Source organism: Salmo trutta, chromosome 31 (genome assembly GCF_901001165.1).
Source record: "Salmo trutta chromosome 31, fSalTru1.1, whole genome shotgun sequence".
NCBI lineage: Eukaryota > Metazoa > Chordata > Actinopteri > Salmoniformes > Salmonidae > Salmo > Salmo trutta.
Genome location: NC_042987.1, coordinates 12,603,919 through 12,621,313, shown reverse-complemented (window position 1 = coordinate 12,621,313; position 17,395 = coordinate 12,603,919). Strand labels below are relative to the sequence as shown.

The 17,395-nt window shown below is 43.3% G+C and overlaps 1 protein-coding gene across 4 annotated transcripts in view; it reads right to left on the bottom strand.

The window, feature by feature from the left end:
* LOC115169563 (rho-associated protein kinase 1) overlaps positions 1 to 17,395 on the bottom strand; it is a 67,732-nt gene that overhangs the window by 12,865 nt on the left and 37,472 nt on the right. For all 4 annotated transcript variants that reach the window (XR_003870884.1, XM_029725299.1, XM_029725300.1 and 1 more), the window contains exons 3-18: positions 14,962 to 15,062; positions 14,640 to 14,777; positions 14,248 to 14,423; positions 13,890 to 13,974; positions 12,081 to 12,225; positions 9,699 to 9,837; positions 9,054 to 9,145; positions 7,012 to 7,171; positions 4,945 to 5,014; positions 4,238 to 4,326; positions 4,031 to 4,079; positions 3,769 to 3,904; positions 2,664 to 2,755; positions 1,768 to 2,014; positions 867 to 973; positions 336 to 486 (exon numbers count right to left, since the gene is read on the bottom strand). Coding sequence is in view for 3 of the 4 variants with exons in the window: in XM_029725299.1 (XP_029581159.1) it covers positions 336 to 486; positions 867 to 973; positions 1,768 to 2,014; positions 2,664 to 2,755; positions 3,769 to 3,904; positions 4,031 to 4,079; positions 4,238 to 4,326; positions 4,945 to 5,014; positions 7,012 to 7,171; positions 9,054 to 9,145; positions 9,699 to 9,837; positions 12,081 to 12,225; positions 13,890 to 13,974; positions 14,248 to 14,423; positions 14,640 to 14,777; positions 14,962 to 15,062 (1,977 nt within the window). In the remaining variant the exon portion in view is untranslated. The remainder of the gene's footprint in view (positions 1 to 335; positions 487 to 866; positions 974 to 1,767; positions 2,015 to 2,663; positions 2,756 to 3,768; positions 3,905 to 4,030; positions 4,080 to 4,237; positions 4,327 to 4,944; positions 5,015 to 7,011; positions 7,172 to 9,053; positions 9,146 to 9,698; positions 9,838 to 12,080; positions 12,226 to 13,889; positions 13,975 to 14,247; positions 14,424 to 14,639; positions 14,778 to 14,961; positions 15,063 to 17,395) is intronic.

Here is a 17,395-nt window from a genome sequence, read left to right as displayed (position 1 = left end):
GGACATTTGTGCTCAGTCATTTCAAATAAACTACATCGAATAGGTCAGGACTGCAACAACTGCTAGAAGACAAGTAAATGTTGCTTCAAACAGTGCTAGTCTCAGTCATTTCTGTTTTTGGAAGGTGGGATGTGGTCCAGCATTTAATACGTAGGGGGGTAAAGTCTCGACATGCCACATGGAGGGGAGCGGTGTACATTCCCTGAATTCCGCCCCATCCAGCCAGTGCCCCCTGGGTATGAGTGGTGCAGGTGGGGAGAGAAGAGAGACAGATAGAAAAAGGAGACATATGGTAGTGGTGGGTAGGGTGTGCTCCAACACAGGCTCAGAAATACCATGCATGGCAGCTGACTTGGCCTCTTCAATGGACTCGTATTTGTCAGTGAGCTGGGCCCGCGTCACTCTGTGTTCTGTGTGCTCCTGGTCCAAACGCTGCTGCAGAGTCTTCAGCTTGTAGTTCAGGTCAATCTCCAGGTTGTTCTTCTCCTGTTGGGAGACAACACTGAATTGCATAAAGAATCCCCGGAATGGACATTTGCATACTAGCAGTGTGTCCATCTTGATTAGGAAAACATTCATTCTGCTGATCTTTATGGGAGAGACACTGAGAATAAAATACCAGTTAGATGTACATTTGGTTATCCCACCTTAAGATGTTTTTATTCGTCTAAATGTTTAATTTACTTTGTTAAGATTGAAAAGAAAATGGCTAATAAGGAGCACAGCCGTTATATTTTTTAAACTTCCATTTGGACCCCTACTGACAGTAGGTGGACTTCACAAGTAACCGGATATCAACGGCAGGTTTTGTGTTTGCATTCGAAAGCATAGTATGGGTTTGTATGTAACATTTGGAGGGCCCAAACCTTCTCCAGGTTGTTTCTCCTCTCCTGGGCCTGCTTGCGTTCCGCCTCCACTTTGGACAGGCTGCGTGTCAAGTTCTTATTGTCCTCCTGAAGACCAGTCATCCGCACTACAGACACACAGAGAGTCACCATCAATACAGTTGTTTGTGCAACGTGCTAAACGCACCATAATGCATAGCTTTAAGACTTGGGAAAACTATATCTGTACATCTCCAAAAGTCTGGACTGTAAGGACACTGGACAAAGTATTATTTTTCTATTCACTGTAGACTTCTGTACCACTTCAAAATCAGTCTGAATTAAGAGCAATATTTCAAGAAAATCCCTCAGATACATTCACCCCCAAGCCTCTCCTACTGTACAAAGAGTTCTGTAGGCATTGGGCAGTGCCTGGGCATGTCTGTGATGAATGACAACGGTTAAAACTGGAGTATATAATCCCCAGCTGTCTCTTAAATAGCGACTGAGTTCACTTCAGATCATTTGAAGTTAGTTGAACAGCTAAGTAAGAGTGACTGAGGTATTACTGTAAAGCAAACTTAAAATGGGTGTAGGCAATCACATGAATCCATTGTAGTTCTAACGCATGCAGTCAGACGCCTCGTGTTTACTCAAACGCCGAGTCATGTCGTAGTCACATTTACTCATAGAACAATGAGTGCAGTCTTTGGGCCCCCGAGTGTCCAAAATCGCCACCCTTTTCCTTGTCTGGTGCACTCCCCTACATAGATTTAAGAGCCTAAGACTGGTGTAAGAGACCGTGCTTAGCTGAGTGCTTAGCTATGTATTGGTTGTATGTATAGACCGTAGGAAGAGTAGCTGTTGGCTAATGGGGAATAAAGATTAAATAGTGCACACTTTAGGGAGAAGTGTGGAGAATTAGGATGTAGCCAAATGGTACCTTGCAGCTCGTGGATCTCCTCTGATCCCTGGCTGTAGCACCTCCTTTCAGAGTCCAGGGTGCTCTGCAGCTGCAGCAGCTCCTTCTCCAGCTGGGCCCTCCCCCCGTCAGACGAACGGCTCTTCTCCTGCAGCTCGCGGTTCAGCCCCTCCAGCTGGCTCATGGACTTGGCCATCTCTGTGTGGCTCTTCCTCAGCCGCGCCGCCGTGTCCGACTCTGCCCGCAGTAGGTCATTGGCCTCCTCCAGCTGCCAGTCAAGGAAACGGCCATTAGGAAAGCTCAGAGTCAATATTACTTCCTGACACAGACGATCCGCTCAGTTGCTGCAGAACGTTTGATTGAAACAGTTGGGTTTCTTAACCAACATGTGGGAGGACGTCTAATGTTGTGAATGGAATGATATCCATTCATATGCTTCTAATAATACCTAATAGGCCAAGACTACTTTTGCTCTCTGAAAGGTCTATACCAGTCCAGTCTGAGGCCTTGTTTCCTCCTTCACTTTGCTCTATGAAAATAAATAGTGACTTCAATTTGCTGATAAACATCAATGCATGTAATGCAACAAAGCCTTAGGGTGATGACACCGGGTCAGATATTGTTCATCCGTTGTCATGGTTAAGGTACCGATTTAGAGTGGAGTAATCTGATCCTTGATCTGTGGTTAAAACATGGCCTGCCCTCTCCTTGATCCGTCTCACACAACCCTCAAAAACTAACATCCCTCACACAAACCCCTTCACTGTCTGTACCTTTGACCCAGATTCTGACCTTTGACCCTCTGATTTGATGAGCCGAATAATACATTGACACAGACCTCAAACAACCCCCTCACAACTACAAATGACCCCTGTGCTGTGTGGATGGTAATCAAAGAGAGCAGTGTGATACTGTACCTGATTTTGCAACTGTAGGATCTTGTCATTCGAGGCCTGAGAGTTTTGGCAGATTTTCCTCATGTCCTCAAGCTGCTCCTTCAGCGTGGATACTGAGACGAGAGTAAGAGGAGTCAATCAAAGATTAAGTAAATCTTCACACACACACACACACACACACACACACACACACACACACACACACACACGTCCCATTCAAAACATGACGCTACACTAAACTAACTGTATCAAGAAACAGTTTTTTTGTGCATGGGACTTGCTCACGCGTTGCATTTAAAGTGCTCCGTTTATGGTATCGGATGTGGTTGTGCTTGAATCCACAGCGAGCCACTGGTCCCAGTCAATTCGAGGGTCTCAGATGGTGTGAGTCTGTGTTAAGACCGCTAGTCAGAGGGCCAGAGACCAGCAGACAACCAGACTAGCAGGTCAAGCAGCTCCAGTCTTGCTCGGCCAGGGTGAGTAGTAATCCAGTTGGGACAAACATCTCTTCGGGCCAGATCAAGGCTCCGTTCTAAATCGCGCCCTATTCCCTATGGGCCCCGGTCAAATGTAGTCCACTTTATATGGAACAGGGTGCCATTTTGGGATGCTCACTAACGTCAGGGAGGAGAGGGATGCTACAAAGATATATATGCATTGTCACATACACCGGACAGGTACAGTGAAATGTGTTGTTTTACAGGGTCAGCCATAGTAGTACGGCGCCCCTGGAGAAAATGAGGGTTAAGTGCCTTGCTCAAGAGCACCTTAACAGATTTTTAACCTTGCCGGCTCGGGTATTCGAACCAGCGACCTTTCGGTTACCGGCACAACGCTCTAACCACTACAACCCTGGGGGGAGATCTTATCATGGATTATACTGTAGTAGCATTAACCCTGTACAAACCCTGTCAATATAATGGCCAAACCACTTGTATACATTCTGCTTTAGGAACAAGTAAAGTACTGTAATACTGTACACGCCTATGATAATATTTGTTCATAATCAGTGTTAGAAACACATGTTATAGACCCGATTATAAACAGAGGTTTGGACTAAAACAGGGGGAGATTGAAAAGAGATGAAATGATCGGGTGAATGAGAGAGGACAAAAACCACCCTTACCCTCGTTCTCCAAGTTGCGTCTCTTCTCGGCCTCCTGGTCGGCCTTTCTTTGGTACTCGGTGGCTCGGTGCTGGATCATCATCTTGTCTTTCTCCAGCAGGGACATGCTGGCCTCCACACCCTTCCTCACGTTGCCCTGGGAGAGGAGGGAGGACAGGAGTAAGTCCTCAAAGTACAGAGCATTTAGCCCCTATATTATGCGGGGGTTTTTTAAAACACATTTTGCAGACTATGTGTTGCAGAATCCGAGATATTCACTCACCTCCTCGTCCAGCTCTTTCATGATCTTGTCAAGCTTCGTGTTCGAGGTCCTAAAGACACACAGATTTGCACTTTAAATTGCTTTGCTTGAGATCAAGAGCATTGGTCGTTAAAAAGACAGACGGGTTGTTTTCTCCCTCAAAACCAGCATTGTGTATTTGTTTAGCTTGAGATGGAACTTATTGGAACTGATTGACAGGTTGTATACCTGCACTTCTGCTCCATTTCGTCCTTCAGCTGCATCTCACTGTGGAGTTGTTCTTCTAGCTGGTAGATCCTCTTCTGCAGGTTCTCCAGCTGAACAATAAACAACGTATAATACGTTAAACAGATACTCTGGGGGGGAAAAAAGCGTCTTCTAAATGACTAAAACGTCAATGTAAACTAGTGTAATGACACAAATACACATGGCAGAAGTAGACTGCTTTAATCCGGTAGTTTGGAGTAATGGCAACAGAGAGAAAGAAGTCCTATTTTCGCCATCTATAGAACTGATTCTGATACCAAAAGGTTTTCTAGTGAGTGTTTTGTATTGATCTGTGTCAAGTCCTGTGGAAACTGCTAGGTGCGCGACACTAATAGCTATTTTAAGGTCGGGGAAATAGCAGCAGTAGCTCAATGCACCATTATAACATCTGCATTTTATTGAATTAACACTTTTCAATGTGATTGTATATCCTTGTAGGTAACAATGTCTCAAGGGTAATTTAGACAAAGCTTTTTCATTAAATAGGCCTACACATATTTATGTTTTTAATTCATCAACTCACTCAAGTAAATCTAATACTAACATCCGTTTGGATATTCAATTAATCGTGTCCATCCCAATAACAAACGTGCTGTGTTTTTTTTGTCTATGCAGAAAGTAGTCATGCAACTCCAGTGTCTCGTTTTAACATCCAAGCGAGTACTCACATGGCTCTTGTCTTCCTTAGTGGAGCTGCTGCGTTTGTCAACACTCTTGGTGCTGGAGCTCCGGGAAAACCTGGAGAATAGACCACAACAGGGCAATCAGATCTCGTCAGAGGCAACAATAGGACCACACTTCCCTGACCTGAGCCACTGATGACCTGGCCACACCGTGAAAGCACATCCCCGTGGGTCAAACATGCTGTGGTTGTTATCTAGGTCAGGTAACCTAGTCTGCAGTTTGAGACGTGTGCATGTCTAACACGCTCTGAGTGAGGTTAACTAAGTATTTATATAGGTTGCATTATATTTCTGTGGCGGTATAACAAACGGCTAATGGCTCTAGTACAGGGGTGTCAAACTAATTTGGTCCCGCTGGCCGCATTCGTTCTCCACCGAGGTCCGGAGGGCCGCACTTAAAACTGGTTATGTTTCCTCGCTCTCTAAATTAGCAATAAATAGTCCCATATCCCAGGCTTTTAGAATTTCAGACGCTTCCTGACAGTCTACCATTCGTTTCGATGACTGTTAACAAGCTGGACAGAGTGAAGAGACTATAAAAGTAGGTCCATTATAATTCCCCAAAACTTGTTTTACTCAAACCGCACGCTCGCCCGGATTAAATGTGTTTGGCCGTATGTTTGACACCCCTGTTCTAATAAGTGCAACCTAGAATGTGATGACTGTAGTTGACATTAGACAAACTGATGATCGCTCCAGTAGGTGCAGCCTGACCATTTCGACTGTGGTTAGGGCCTTGATGTTTTTCCTGACCAACTGAGCTGACCAGGAAAAGCCTAGGTGAAGACTGACAGTGTTGACTGTAATTGATGAAGCCTGGCTAAGCGGACAGTGTTGACTGTAGTTGATGAAGCCTGGCTAAGCGGACAGTGTTGACTGTAGTTGATGAAGCCTGGCTAAGCGGACAGTGTTGACTGTAGTTGATGAAGCCTGGCTAAGCGGACAGTGTTGACTGTAGTTGATGAAGCCTGGCTAAGCGGACAGTGTTGACTGAAGTTGATGAAGCCTGGCTAAGCGGACAGTGCCAATAGATACTTTAGATACCGTTTTGAAAATAAAAATCTATGGAAATTCTACAGGAAAAGGGCCTTAAGAGCATTACTGATGACTGCTGTAGTAGTTTGAAGCCTGGCTATGCAGAGTAAGACTTACTGATGACTGCTGTAGTAGTTTGAAGCCTGGCTATGCAGAGTAAGACTTACTGATGACTGCTGTAGTAGTTTGAAGCCTGGCTATGCAGAGTAAGACTTACTGATGACTGCTGTAGTAGTTTGAAGCCTGGCTATGCAGAGTAAGACTTACTGATGACTGCTGTAGTAGTTTGAAGCCTGGCTATGCAGAGTAAGACTTACTGATGACTGCTGTAGTAGTTTGAAGCCTGGCTATGCAGAGTAAGACTTACTGATGACTGCTGTAGTAGTTTGAAGCCTGGCTATGCAGAGTAAGACTTACTGATGACTGCTGTAGTAGTTTGAAGCCTGGCTATGCAGAGTAAGACTTACTGATGACTGCTGTAGTAGTTTGAAGCCTGGCTATGCAGAGTAAGACTTCCTGATGACTGCTGTAGTAGTTTGAAGCCTGGCTATGCAGAGTAAGACTTACTGATGACTGCTGTAGTAGTTTGAAGCCTGGCTATGCAGAGTAAGACTTACTGATGACTGCTGTAGTAGTTTGAAGCCTGGCTATGCAGAGTAAGACTTACTGATGACTGCTGTAGTAGTTTGAAGCCTGGCTATGCAGAGTAAGACTTACTGATGACTGCTGTAGTAGTTTGAAGCCTGGCTATGCAGAGTAAGACTTACTGATGACTGCTGTAGTAGTTTGAAGCCTGGCTATGCAGAGTAAGACTTACTGATGACTGCTGTAGTAGTTTGAAGCCTGGCTATGCAGAGTAAGACTTACTGATGACTGCTGTAGTAGTTTGAAGCCTGGCTATGCAGAGTAAGACTTACTGATGACTGCTGTAGTAGTTTGAAGCCTGGCTATGCAGAGTAAGACTTACTGATGACTGCTGTAGTAGTTTGAAGCCTGGCTATGCAGAGTAAGACTTACTGATGACTGCTGTAGTAGGTGAAGCCCACAAAGGGCAGCTGGTTGCCCACGAAGGCCTTTGGTATGGGGAAGGTCTCCTCGTCTCCCCTGTCCGCCTCGATGTCGTCAAAGTTACTGGTGTCGATGTCGCTGCTCAGCTCAGGCACCACCGGGGCCGCCGCTGGAAACACGGATGGACAGAAGGTGGAGGAGAGAAGAGAAGAGAGAAACATGACTCACTGCAGATGAGGTATTCTACTAGTGTTCTATGACTTGGTGCAGAGCCACACTGAGTTGAGAGCATGTTGTAGAGGAAATGTCAGTCCTAAACGGAGGCATGTATTGTACTTCTAAAACTGGCTTTTGGTGCAAGAAGCACCCTTTATATCTCTGCTTATGACAATCTTCTACTGTCAAATATGTCAGTCTACCTCCTCATTATATTATATAAACAGTCTCTTGTCAATCTAGCCTACATTTGGATGCAGGCTAGATTGCTTGGAGATCAAATGCATTAACTATAAACACCAGCATTCAGTCTGACAGTCAACACAGTACAACGTATTAGCTAGGACAGCTGGTGCCATGGCAGGGCAGGCCAGAGCAGGGCCAGGGACAGTGTGGCCAAGCCAAAGCGCCGACCGCAGCGCTTCAGATTACTTCATATTAAACCCGGTAAAGAGCCAGGGGTTGCGTTCACGCAGAATTCTGCATTTTTCGTGCAGAAAATAAATCTGTGTCGCATGCTGAAAACTCAGGTACTGACCATGACCTTCAATTTCAAGTTCCAACTTTTTATATTTAAATAGACCCGCTGCAATTATCTGAAAAGTCTCATCCATCCTCCCAACCTCTCTCTCTGCGGGGAGGGTGTACGAGGCGGGTCTCTCTGTCAATGACATTTGCAACGTGTTCCTAGCACAACGCTCAGCTCGGGGTGTTTCTGTGGTCCTCCCCATGTCATGTTCCCGCTGAAAGGGGATGCAGCTCCCAGGACCTACAGACACTAATGACAATTTCAATGGGGGCACCAGAGTCACAAAATTTTTACTTTGATAAGGCACACACAATTTTTGACCAGGCTGCCGAAAGGAGAAAATAGAGAGAAACGCAGGGAGGGAAATGAGGAAGTAAGATAGGTTGCGTGTGCACATTGACAACGTTTGCCATGTTGCCATTTTCACACTAGTTTGTTTGCTTGAGTTCGAACCAGTGTTAAATTAGCCTATTTTCGTGAGTGTGTCAACACTTTTTATCGAATTAGTCCTTTTGGAAGTATTTCTTGGTAGTATTCCTTCTCATAATTTTTGTCATTGTTGTTGCGCTCCCCTCCTTTCCTTTGTTTGCTGAAGCGCGAAGGCCCACCTGAACTCTGGGCTAAAAGTATATTACGGCAATAATATCGTTCAGATTCCTGATTATAATGACACGATAGGGTAAAGAAAAGTATGTTTTCACATCCTCTTGAACTGACCCGTATTTTCCTGCATTCTAGAACACAGAGAGGACCCATGTATATATATTTATTGTCTGTTTGTTTAATTAGAACGCAGGTGAAATCTATTAAAAACGCAGCTTTTGGGTTGGTCTGCGTTTTGAAAATGCAGACTTTTGAAATCTCAAGCGACCCTGAGAGCTGCTACAGCCACTCGATTTACATTTAGCCTCCCGCCTCTGATCTCTCTGTTGTAGCTGGAGACCACATGAATACTAAAACGCAAGGCTCCTGTTCAGCAGGGTACACCGCAGCAAAAACTATTTGCAACAGAAAACCAAAATGAGCGTTTCTTACTGGACAAGTTTAGGTAGTACCTCCCAGTTTCAAAATGTTTTTCTACCGAGGAAAGCTTTCCTCCCCATTCTCACCCTCAAATCAACCATCTAGGTGGTTGTGATATTGAATGAAATGAATGGTTCTTCTTCTGAAATTTCCTGTGACTGTAGGTCAATTGGAAAACATGTATTATAGCATGCCTGGCTATTTGTAACATTTGTCAACAGAACAATACAGAATGAAGGGGAGGGGCGTTACAAAGGAAGCGTGAAACCTGAACAGAACTCACTATCTCGGATGTTCTCCCACGTCCACTGGTCGTTCTTGAAGAAAGGATGTCTCTTGATCTCATCCACCCCGTTGCGACCCAGTCTTACCTCCCTGGTGACAAATGAAACACAGAACGTACAGTTTAGCGATTCTGCAAGCCACCGATAACGTCCATTATTATTCAAAGTCTATGGCTATGCATCTGACAGTCTCTGAGCACAACCCAGTGAAAGCATTTAGACATGATTGATAGCTCTTCAAAAGATCACTGCTCGATGTTTAAGTAATGACTCAAAGACGTAAGTCTCATCCAATCAGTGAGATCATAACACTGTTCCCTTTCTAGCGATTTGCTCACACGGAAAATCATTGGTGAAACAAGACAGACAGAGGGATAGTGCGAGATTGGGTAAATAGATAAAGGGCTTCATTGACAGAGTCAGATGAACTCATGGATACAATTGTGTTGTCCGAGTGCAGTTTGATGTGTTAGCGCAATGCTAGCTGATCCCATAGACTTCCAGTCATTGTGCTAATTAGTTAGCAATTGCGTGCAAATCTACCGTTAACTTCCTTCAACGAGTTAAGCTGACTGGGCAAGTAGATAAATCTTGCACTCTCTCTAACTCGGGCCCCTCCGAACCACCATCATCATCATCCTTACCTGTCAGTCAGGAAGGCACAGATGAGGTTCTTGGCATCCTTGGAGATGTCGCTGTCATCAGGGAAACTCAGGGCATTCTTGTGGTTCATGATCTTACTGTACGTCCCCACCAACGAGTCAGCATAGAACGGTGTGTCACCTATAGGCACACAAAACCACAGGCATTGGGGTTAGCTAGTGCAGTGCATTTGGAAAGTATTCAGACCCATTTTCTTTTTTGTTAAACTTATTCTAAAATTTATCAAATTGTTTTTCCTCATCAAACTACACACAATACCCCATAATGACAAAGCAGAAACAGGTTTTGAAAATGTTGCACATTTATTACAAATAAAAACAGAAATACCTTATTTACCTAAGTACTCAGACCCTTTGCTATGAGACTCGAAATTGAGCTCAGCTGCATATTGTTTCCATTGATCATGCTTGAGATGTTTCTACATCTTGATTATCCACCTGTGATAAATTCAATTGATTGGGCATGATTTGCAAAGGCACACACCTGTCTATAGAAGGCCCCACAGTTGACAGTGCATGTCAGAGCAAAAACCAAGCCATGAGGTCGAAGGAATTGTCTGTAGAGCTCCGAGACAGGATTGTGTCGAGGCACAGATCTGGGGAAGAGTACCAACAAATATCTGCAGTACTGAAGGTCCCCAAGAACACAGTGGCCTCCATCATTCTTACATGGAAGAAGTTTGGAACCACCAAGAGCTGGCCGCCCGGCCAAACTGAGCAATCGTGGGAGAAGGGCCTTGGTCAGGGAGGTGACCAAGAACCCTATGGTCAAGCTGACAGAGTTCCAGAATTCCTCTGTGGAGATGGGAGAACCTTCCAGAAGGACAACCATCTCTGCAGCACTCCACCAATCAGGAAAGTAGAGGGCTAGACGGAAGCTACTCCTCAGTAAAAAGGCACATGACAGCCCGTTTGGAGTTTGCCAAAAGGCACCTAAAGTACTCTCGAACCATGAGAAACAAGATTCTCTGGATGCTAAGTGTCACATCTGGTGGAAACCTGGCACCATCCCTATGGTGACAGCATCATGCTGTGGGGAAGTTTTTCAGTGGCAGAGACTGGGAGACTAGCCAGGATCGAGGGAAAGATGAACGGAGCAAAGTACAGAGAGATCCTTGATGAAAACCTGCTCCAGAGAGCTCAGAACCTTTGACTGGGGCCAAAGTTCACCTCCCAACAGGACAACGACCCTATGCACACAGTCAGGAGTGGCTTCGGAACAAGTCTCTTGTCCCGAACCCGATCGAACATTTAAGGAGACCTGAAAATAGCTGTGTAGTAACGCTCTCCATTCAACCTGACAAGAGCTTGAGTGGATCTGCAGAGAAGAATGGGGGAAACTCCCCAAATAGATGTGTGCTAAGCTGGTAGCGTCATACCCAACAAGACTCAATGCTGTAATCGCTGCCAAAGGTGCTTCAACAAAGTACTGAGTAAAGGGTCTAAATACTTAAGTACATTTATTATTTCAGTTGTTTATTATTAATACATTTGCAAAAAATTCTAAAAATATGTATTTACTATGTCATTATGGAGTATTGTGTGTAGATTGAGGGAGGGGGGAATATTTAATAAATTTTAGAATAAGACATTAACGTAACAAAAGGTGCAAAATGTCAAGAGGTCTGAATACTTCACAAATGCACTGTATATACAGCCAGATTTTCAATGGTTCACAATGGTGGTTTGCTAACCCTAACTTTACGTCTACCTTTCACCTTAACCAATTTTGATCCATATGCCGAACCATAATCTTTGGATCTGCCGGTTAAATATCCTATCAATTTTTTTTACGTTACTGGAATGTCTACAATAAGTTCAGACAAAACCATAACAAATAAACATACTGAAAAAGCACACGCGATAAATAAACAACATTGGAAGCCCGGGGTCATTCCAGAGATCACAACCACCCAGGTTCAGTGTGTGTGAAATGTTTTCTTGACCTAGATAGTTTGTGTGTATGCACTGCTACGTGTGCCTTTTTAAAAAATTTATGTAGTTCTGTCCTTGAGCCGTTCTTGTCTAATGATGTTCTGTATTGTCATGTTATGTGCGGACCTCAGGAAGAGTAGCGCTGCTTTTGCAGCAGCTAATGGGGATCCTAATAAAACATCAAACATGGGATTTGCAACCAGTGGCCAATGTGAAACACATGATAGTATTATTTTCAACTTCATCATTGTATAGTATGGATTCATGGTTTCTTTAGTGCAGGATTATACAGCATGACAAAACAAGGGAAAGATGTTATGCCCTGTCTGCGAGTTAATGGGAATACTCTGCTCCAGAATACAATAAGTTAATATGATCAGTATGTTTCCCATCGTAACAGTGTGAGAAAGACACGTAATTGCGACTCACCAACGAGCATTTCATACAGGAAGACTCCCACGGACCACCAGTCACACTCCCGGCCGTAATATCCATCTCCTCCCTGGGATTTTAGTACCTCTGGTGAAATGTAGTCTGGTGTTCCCACTGCTGTGTCACATCGTACCATACCATCCTGAAACACAGCCTCATATTATACTGCTATACTACTGTATTTATAAAACACAGCTGTGTCGCATCGTACCATACCATCCTGAAACACAGCCTCATATTATACTTCTGTACTACTGTATTTATAAAACACAGCTGTGTCGCATCGTACAATGCTTTATACGATCTGCATAAAATGCATAAGCTGTCACAGTTCAAGAAAGCAAATAAATTGTAAGCCTATGTGCTGATATGTAAGAGGAAAAATGGAAAGGAAATGTGTTAAACTGCTAAACCGTTCTAAAGATTGATGAACCGTCACTAGGGACGGGCACGGTTCATCGATTCATTGAATACCTAAACAGATGTTAGTATTCGATTACTTCAGTGAGTAAATTTTTGGGAAAAAACTATGAAAAAGCTGTCTAAATGAAAATGATCCTTGTGATATTTTATACTGTGAAATTCTTAATTTAATAAAACAACAAACTTTAAATATAGTTTTTCTAACCATACGTTGAGCTAAGGCTAAGCAACTGGCCCACCAGCCTGCCCTGACATCGATATGCTATTTTCCCCCACTTCGAATAGCAATAACAGGCACAAACCTAATGGAGTTTCCACAAAACCTTAACACTCAACAGAAACCTTATAGCTTCAAAATCATTTCCATCGTGGACGGAAAAAATCTGACTTCTCTTCGCCCTGTTGCGTAAGCTGTTTACCTCTGCCATATGCATTTGCTTCATTTTGATTGACCAAGAGAGTCAAGACCAATTACTTTTGGGAGGGGGGGGATATACAAAAAAATGTATTGATATTATTTGAATAGTAAAATCATTTCAAATTGCCCATCCCTAACTGTCACTAAGCTAAATTCTGTAGTTAACCCTCGGATCCCGGGTCGGATCCCGCTCGGTGTACACAGACCTCGGATCTGTCTGAAAATTTGTGAAATACCGATCAGATCCTTAATTATATCTGAAGATATCCTGATGAAAATAAATATCCTCTATAAATCCCTTTTGCTACGCATGGCAGTCAGTTCAGTCAAAAGCATTAATCTCTCCTCCACCTGTCTGCCTCTCTCTCTCTCTGGCTTGAGCTCGCTATAGCAAACTTGCAACTAGTGTTGTCACGATACCAGAATGTTGACTTCGATACCACGTTTAGTATCACGATACTCGATACCAAAACAATACCACAACAACAAAAAAGAAGGCGTATTAGCTTGTCTCAGATGGCACTTGATGCAGACAGATCTTTTGAGTTCAATCCAGGTCCCGGATTTGAACATTTTAGATTATTTTATGTATGCATTAATGAATCAATTATACAGTCAAACAATCAATTGGACTGTTTTTTACCAATCTAACTACATAATGGTAATCATTTATTTGAATGGTAAATCTCTAGGCTATTGATAAACTGGGTAATGTCGGATAAAATTCTCCATCATCTCTGACATATTTTGGGTTGGATCTGGTCTACCTCGGATCCGGTCTTATCTTTTTTTTTTCTTTTTTTTTTTTAAGGGTCCTGTTGGTGTCGGATGGAAATTTCGCAGATCCAATTCGGTTGGGATCCGAGGATCCGAGAAGACCGACAGTCTACTCTACAGGGTGTTGAAGTGTCAACTAACTCCTCATTATCAGTCGTGGTGAATTGGAAGGCTAGTGCGATAGCTACCTTGTTCATTTTCATACAGGTCCCAAAGTCTGCCAACTTCAAGTGGCCCGCTTTGTCTAGCAACATGTTATCAGGCTTCACGTCCCTGAAAAGACAAAAAAGACACAGTAATATAACAAACCAGCAGCTCTCGAACCTAAGACATGATATTATACAACCAAAACGTTCTCGAACCAACAACGGTACATTAAACTGCCATTTTTAAGACCAAGTCAAGAGAAAGAGCGGCTTTCTCCAATTCAGGGAGGCTTTGGAAGGGTGGCGAGAACTGCCACGACAGAACTGACATAGAAGTGGAGACATTCAAGAGCAACCTTTACAGTGGAGGTGAGGAGAAAGAGAAGTCCAGTAAGTATACCTGTGTATGAAGCCCATGGCGTGGATCCCGTCCAGAGCCAGCACCACCTCAGCGGTGTAGAAGCGGGCCCACTTCTCTGGGACGTCATAGTTGCTCATCAAGTTGACCAGGTCTCCGCCGGGCATATACTCCATCACCATGTAGAGGTAACGGTCATCCTGGAACGCATAAAACAGCTGGGGGGGGGGGGGGGGCTTAGGGTTAGTGACCAAACATAAGTAGGAGGAATGGACAGGAAAAGAGGCAAAACTAGAAATTGCATGAATATTCTGTTACATGAAACTCAATCCCCGGGCTTCCTTGCAGATTGTTCCTAGTAGGCAAAGTGAGGACGAGACTAGGGAGTCACTATATATATATATTTTTTTTAAGTGTTATTCAATTATCTATACCTGCACAACCCAGGCGCTGTTGGCAAAGGCCATGATGTCCCTCTCCTCCCAGAAGAAAGCAGAGTCCGACCTTTTGATCATTTCAAATTTGCTAAGCAGCTTCATGGCGTACACCTTCCGCGTGGCTTTGTGTCTTACCTGGGAGAGACGGGAGAACAGTTCTCTTAGGATGTATACTGGGCTTTCATACAGATGAAGACATAAGCCATGTAATCATTTCCTACGTCTGTAGCAGATTTATAAAAGGGCAAGCAGACAGACAAATGACAGTTGATGTAATTCACTGAGGACAAATTAGCATAACCATAATGGTGATCCTCACCAACTGCACTTCTCCAAACGCCCCCCTCCCGATAACCTTGACCACCTCATAGTCCTCTGCTTTCATCCGCAGGTCCCGGATCTTACTGATGGTGTCCTTATCTGAGGAGGAGAGATGACATTAAGAGGAAACCAGTTAGAGCAGGGCAAGCGTTTATCATTAGTAACCTGGGTTGATTAGTAAGTATGACTAGAGAGGCTTTTGTCCACCGACTCAGGCTGAGAATTCAGAATGGGGGAAAAAAGGCTCAACAGCAGATGAAAATCTGTATCACAGTTCAACTGATATAAAAAATAAAGCCAAGGACTATTAAAATCAGAACATTCTGATGCAGTCATTTCCAGCAGTTACAGTTTCAAGAAAGTAAAGAATATGATCCCTACTTGAGAAATGGTATTAAAAAAAACTATGGGATTAAAATACATTTTTAGAACCATTTTTAAGATGAGATCCGTATAAGGTGAACAAGCACCAACGGTCGCCCCAGGCCCATTTGTTACTGTTTTGTTTATGAAAACAGAGCGGAGGCGTATCCAGCATCGTGGAAAATAGTTTTGTAGTAAATACTCTTCTGTTCTATCACACAATGATGTGCAATGATGTCCGAGGGGAAAAAAAAAAACTGTTCGTTGTTTGAAGTAATATAATATCCTAAATGGGCGTGGTAGTTTCACCACTACGGATTCCAGCTTTAAATCACGTGTTTGTGCTGTTTGTGCTGTTTGTGCAGAGCTGTCGGCTAAGGTGACTGAGTCTATGCTACTTGTGTGATAAAGAATATAATTGGACTACATGTCATGGGCTAGCAGTTTGCAAGAAGGAGAGCACTAGCAGTACAAGGAGTACAGAACCCCTGAGGGGAAGCATCCCATTGGCAACCAGCCCCCCTCACAACACAGCTAGTCCATTAACGTCCATCGAGGCCTCTCCAACACTTGGACGTTGAACTTATTTTTCAATTTTATGGGATTTTATGTTTTTGAATAATAAAAAGTTCAAAATATGCTTTATGAGTAGTTCATGACCCCAGAGTGGCAACACAATATTTTATAATGTTCAATCCAACAACAATATTGCAGCATTTTAACCAATTTCTGCATTTCCTGGACTTTCGTTTTAATTTCCACACGCAGAGCTGCATGATATGGGCAAAAAAAAGGAGTCGATGTGCAAGGAGTTGAGCAATCAATTATTTTGGAGTCGACACTCCACCACTACATCCAGGCTGTATCACAACCGGCCATGATTGGGAGTCCCATTGGGCGGCGCACAATTGGACCAGCGTCGTCCAAGTTAGGGTTTGGCCAGGATAGGCCGTCATTGTAAGTAAGAATTTGTTCTTAACTAACTTGCCTAGTTAAATAAAATGAAAAACATCGTCGTTAACAGTTGGAACAATGGCAGAGAAAGGCAAGCGACAGCAGCAAAGTCCTGTATGGCAATACTTTAAGAAGTTAAATGAGAAGGAAATGTTAACTTTGCCAGGTGAAATTGAGGTACAGTAATGGTAGCCCAGGTGCAATGCTTAAACATCCGAAAGGGACGCATCATGAGACCAAACTGTTGCTCTAGCAGCGAAGCTGGAGTGTGAATTCACGTGGAATTATATTAATTTCTTATTTTAAGGGAAAACAGATTTTTTTTAAATGGCCGTTGAAACATTAAGAAACATTTTTCACATCCCTACTAGCTAGCCAGCTAACTAGCAGTTAGCATTAGCGGCTAACACAATTACCTTCAGCCAGCAGTTGCTAAGAAAATAAACTAGCAGACAGATACAAACAAATAGTGTAATTATAGAATGCGTGTAAAAAAAACAGCATCATTGTCACTAGGGATGGGCAAGGTTTTTTGGATATACACACAGTCACACCGGTCCCTGCTCCTCTGTCACCCCTCCCCGCGGATGGGTTTAGGCCGAGGTCATTAAATATTTTTTATGGCTGTTGGGCGGGTTGAATAAAGATAAACAATACCTTTAAAAATCCATAAATGTATAATTATTGCGCAATTTATAGAGTCTACATTGAGGTTTTTCTTTCATTGTTTTAGGCTAAACTTTAGAACTTAACTGTACGCGCGCCAAATTGCCTACACAGCCATTTGCCAAATAATGCTTTTGGGAACCGGCAGAAAAAAGTTAACATTTGTCCACGGAGGCAAAAAGGACATCAAAATTCAATTCAATAAGACAAAAGCTGGGAAAGGAGAGTCAAAAATAAAGAGAAGGGAGGGCCAGAAAAGGTTTTGAAAAGATTTGAAGTGGTAAAAGAGGATGATTGCGAGGCACTATAAAAAAAATTACAGTCACAAGACGGGACTTCAAATAGGCCTATGGCATGTCAAGGAAACCGTAGCCTACCGTTTCGATGGGTTAAATGGAAATTGAAATCTAGGCATTGACTAACCTGAAAAACCTACTGTTTTTGGCAAA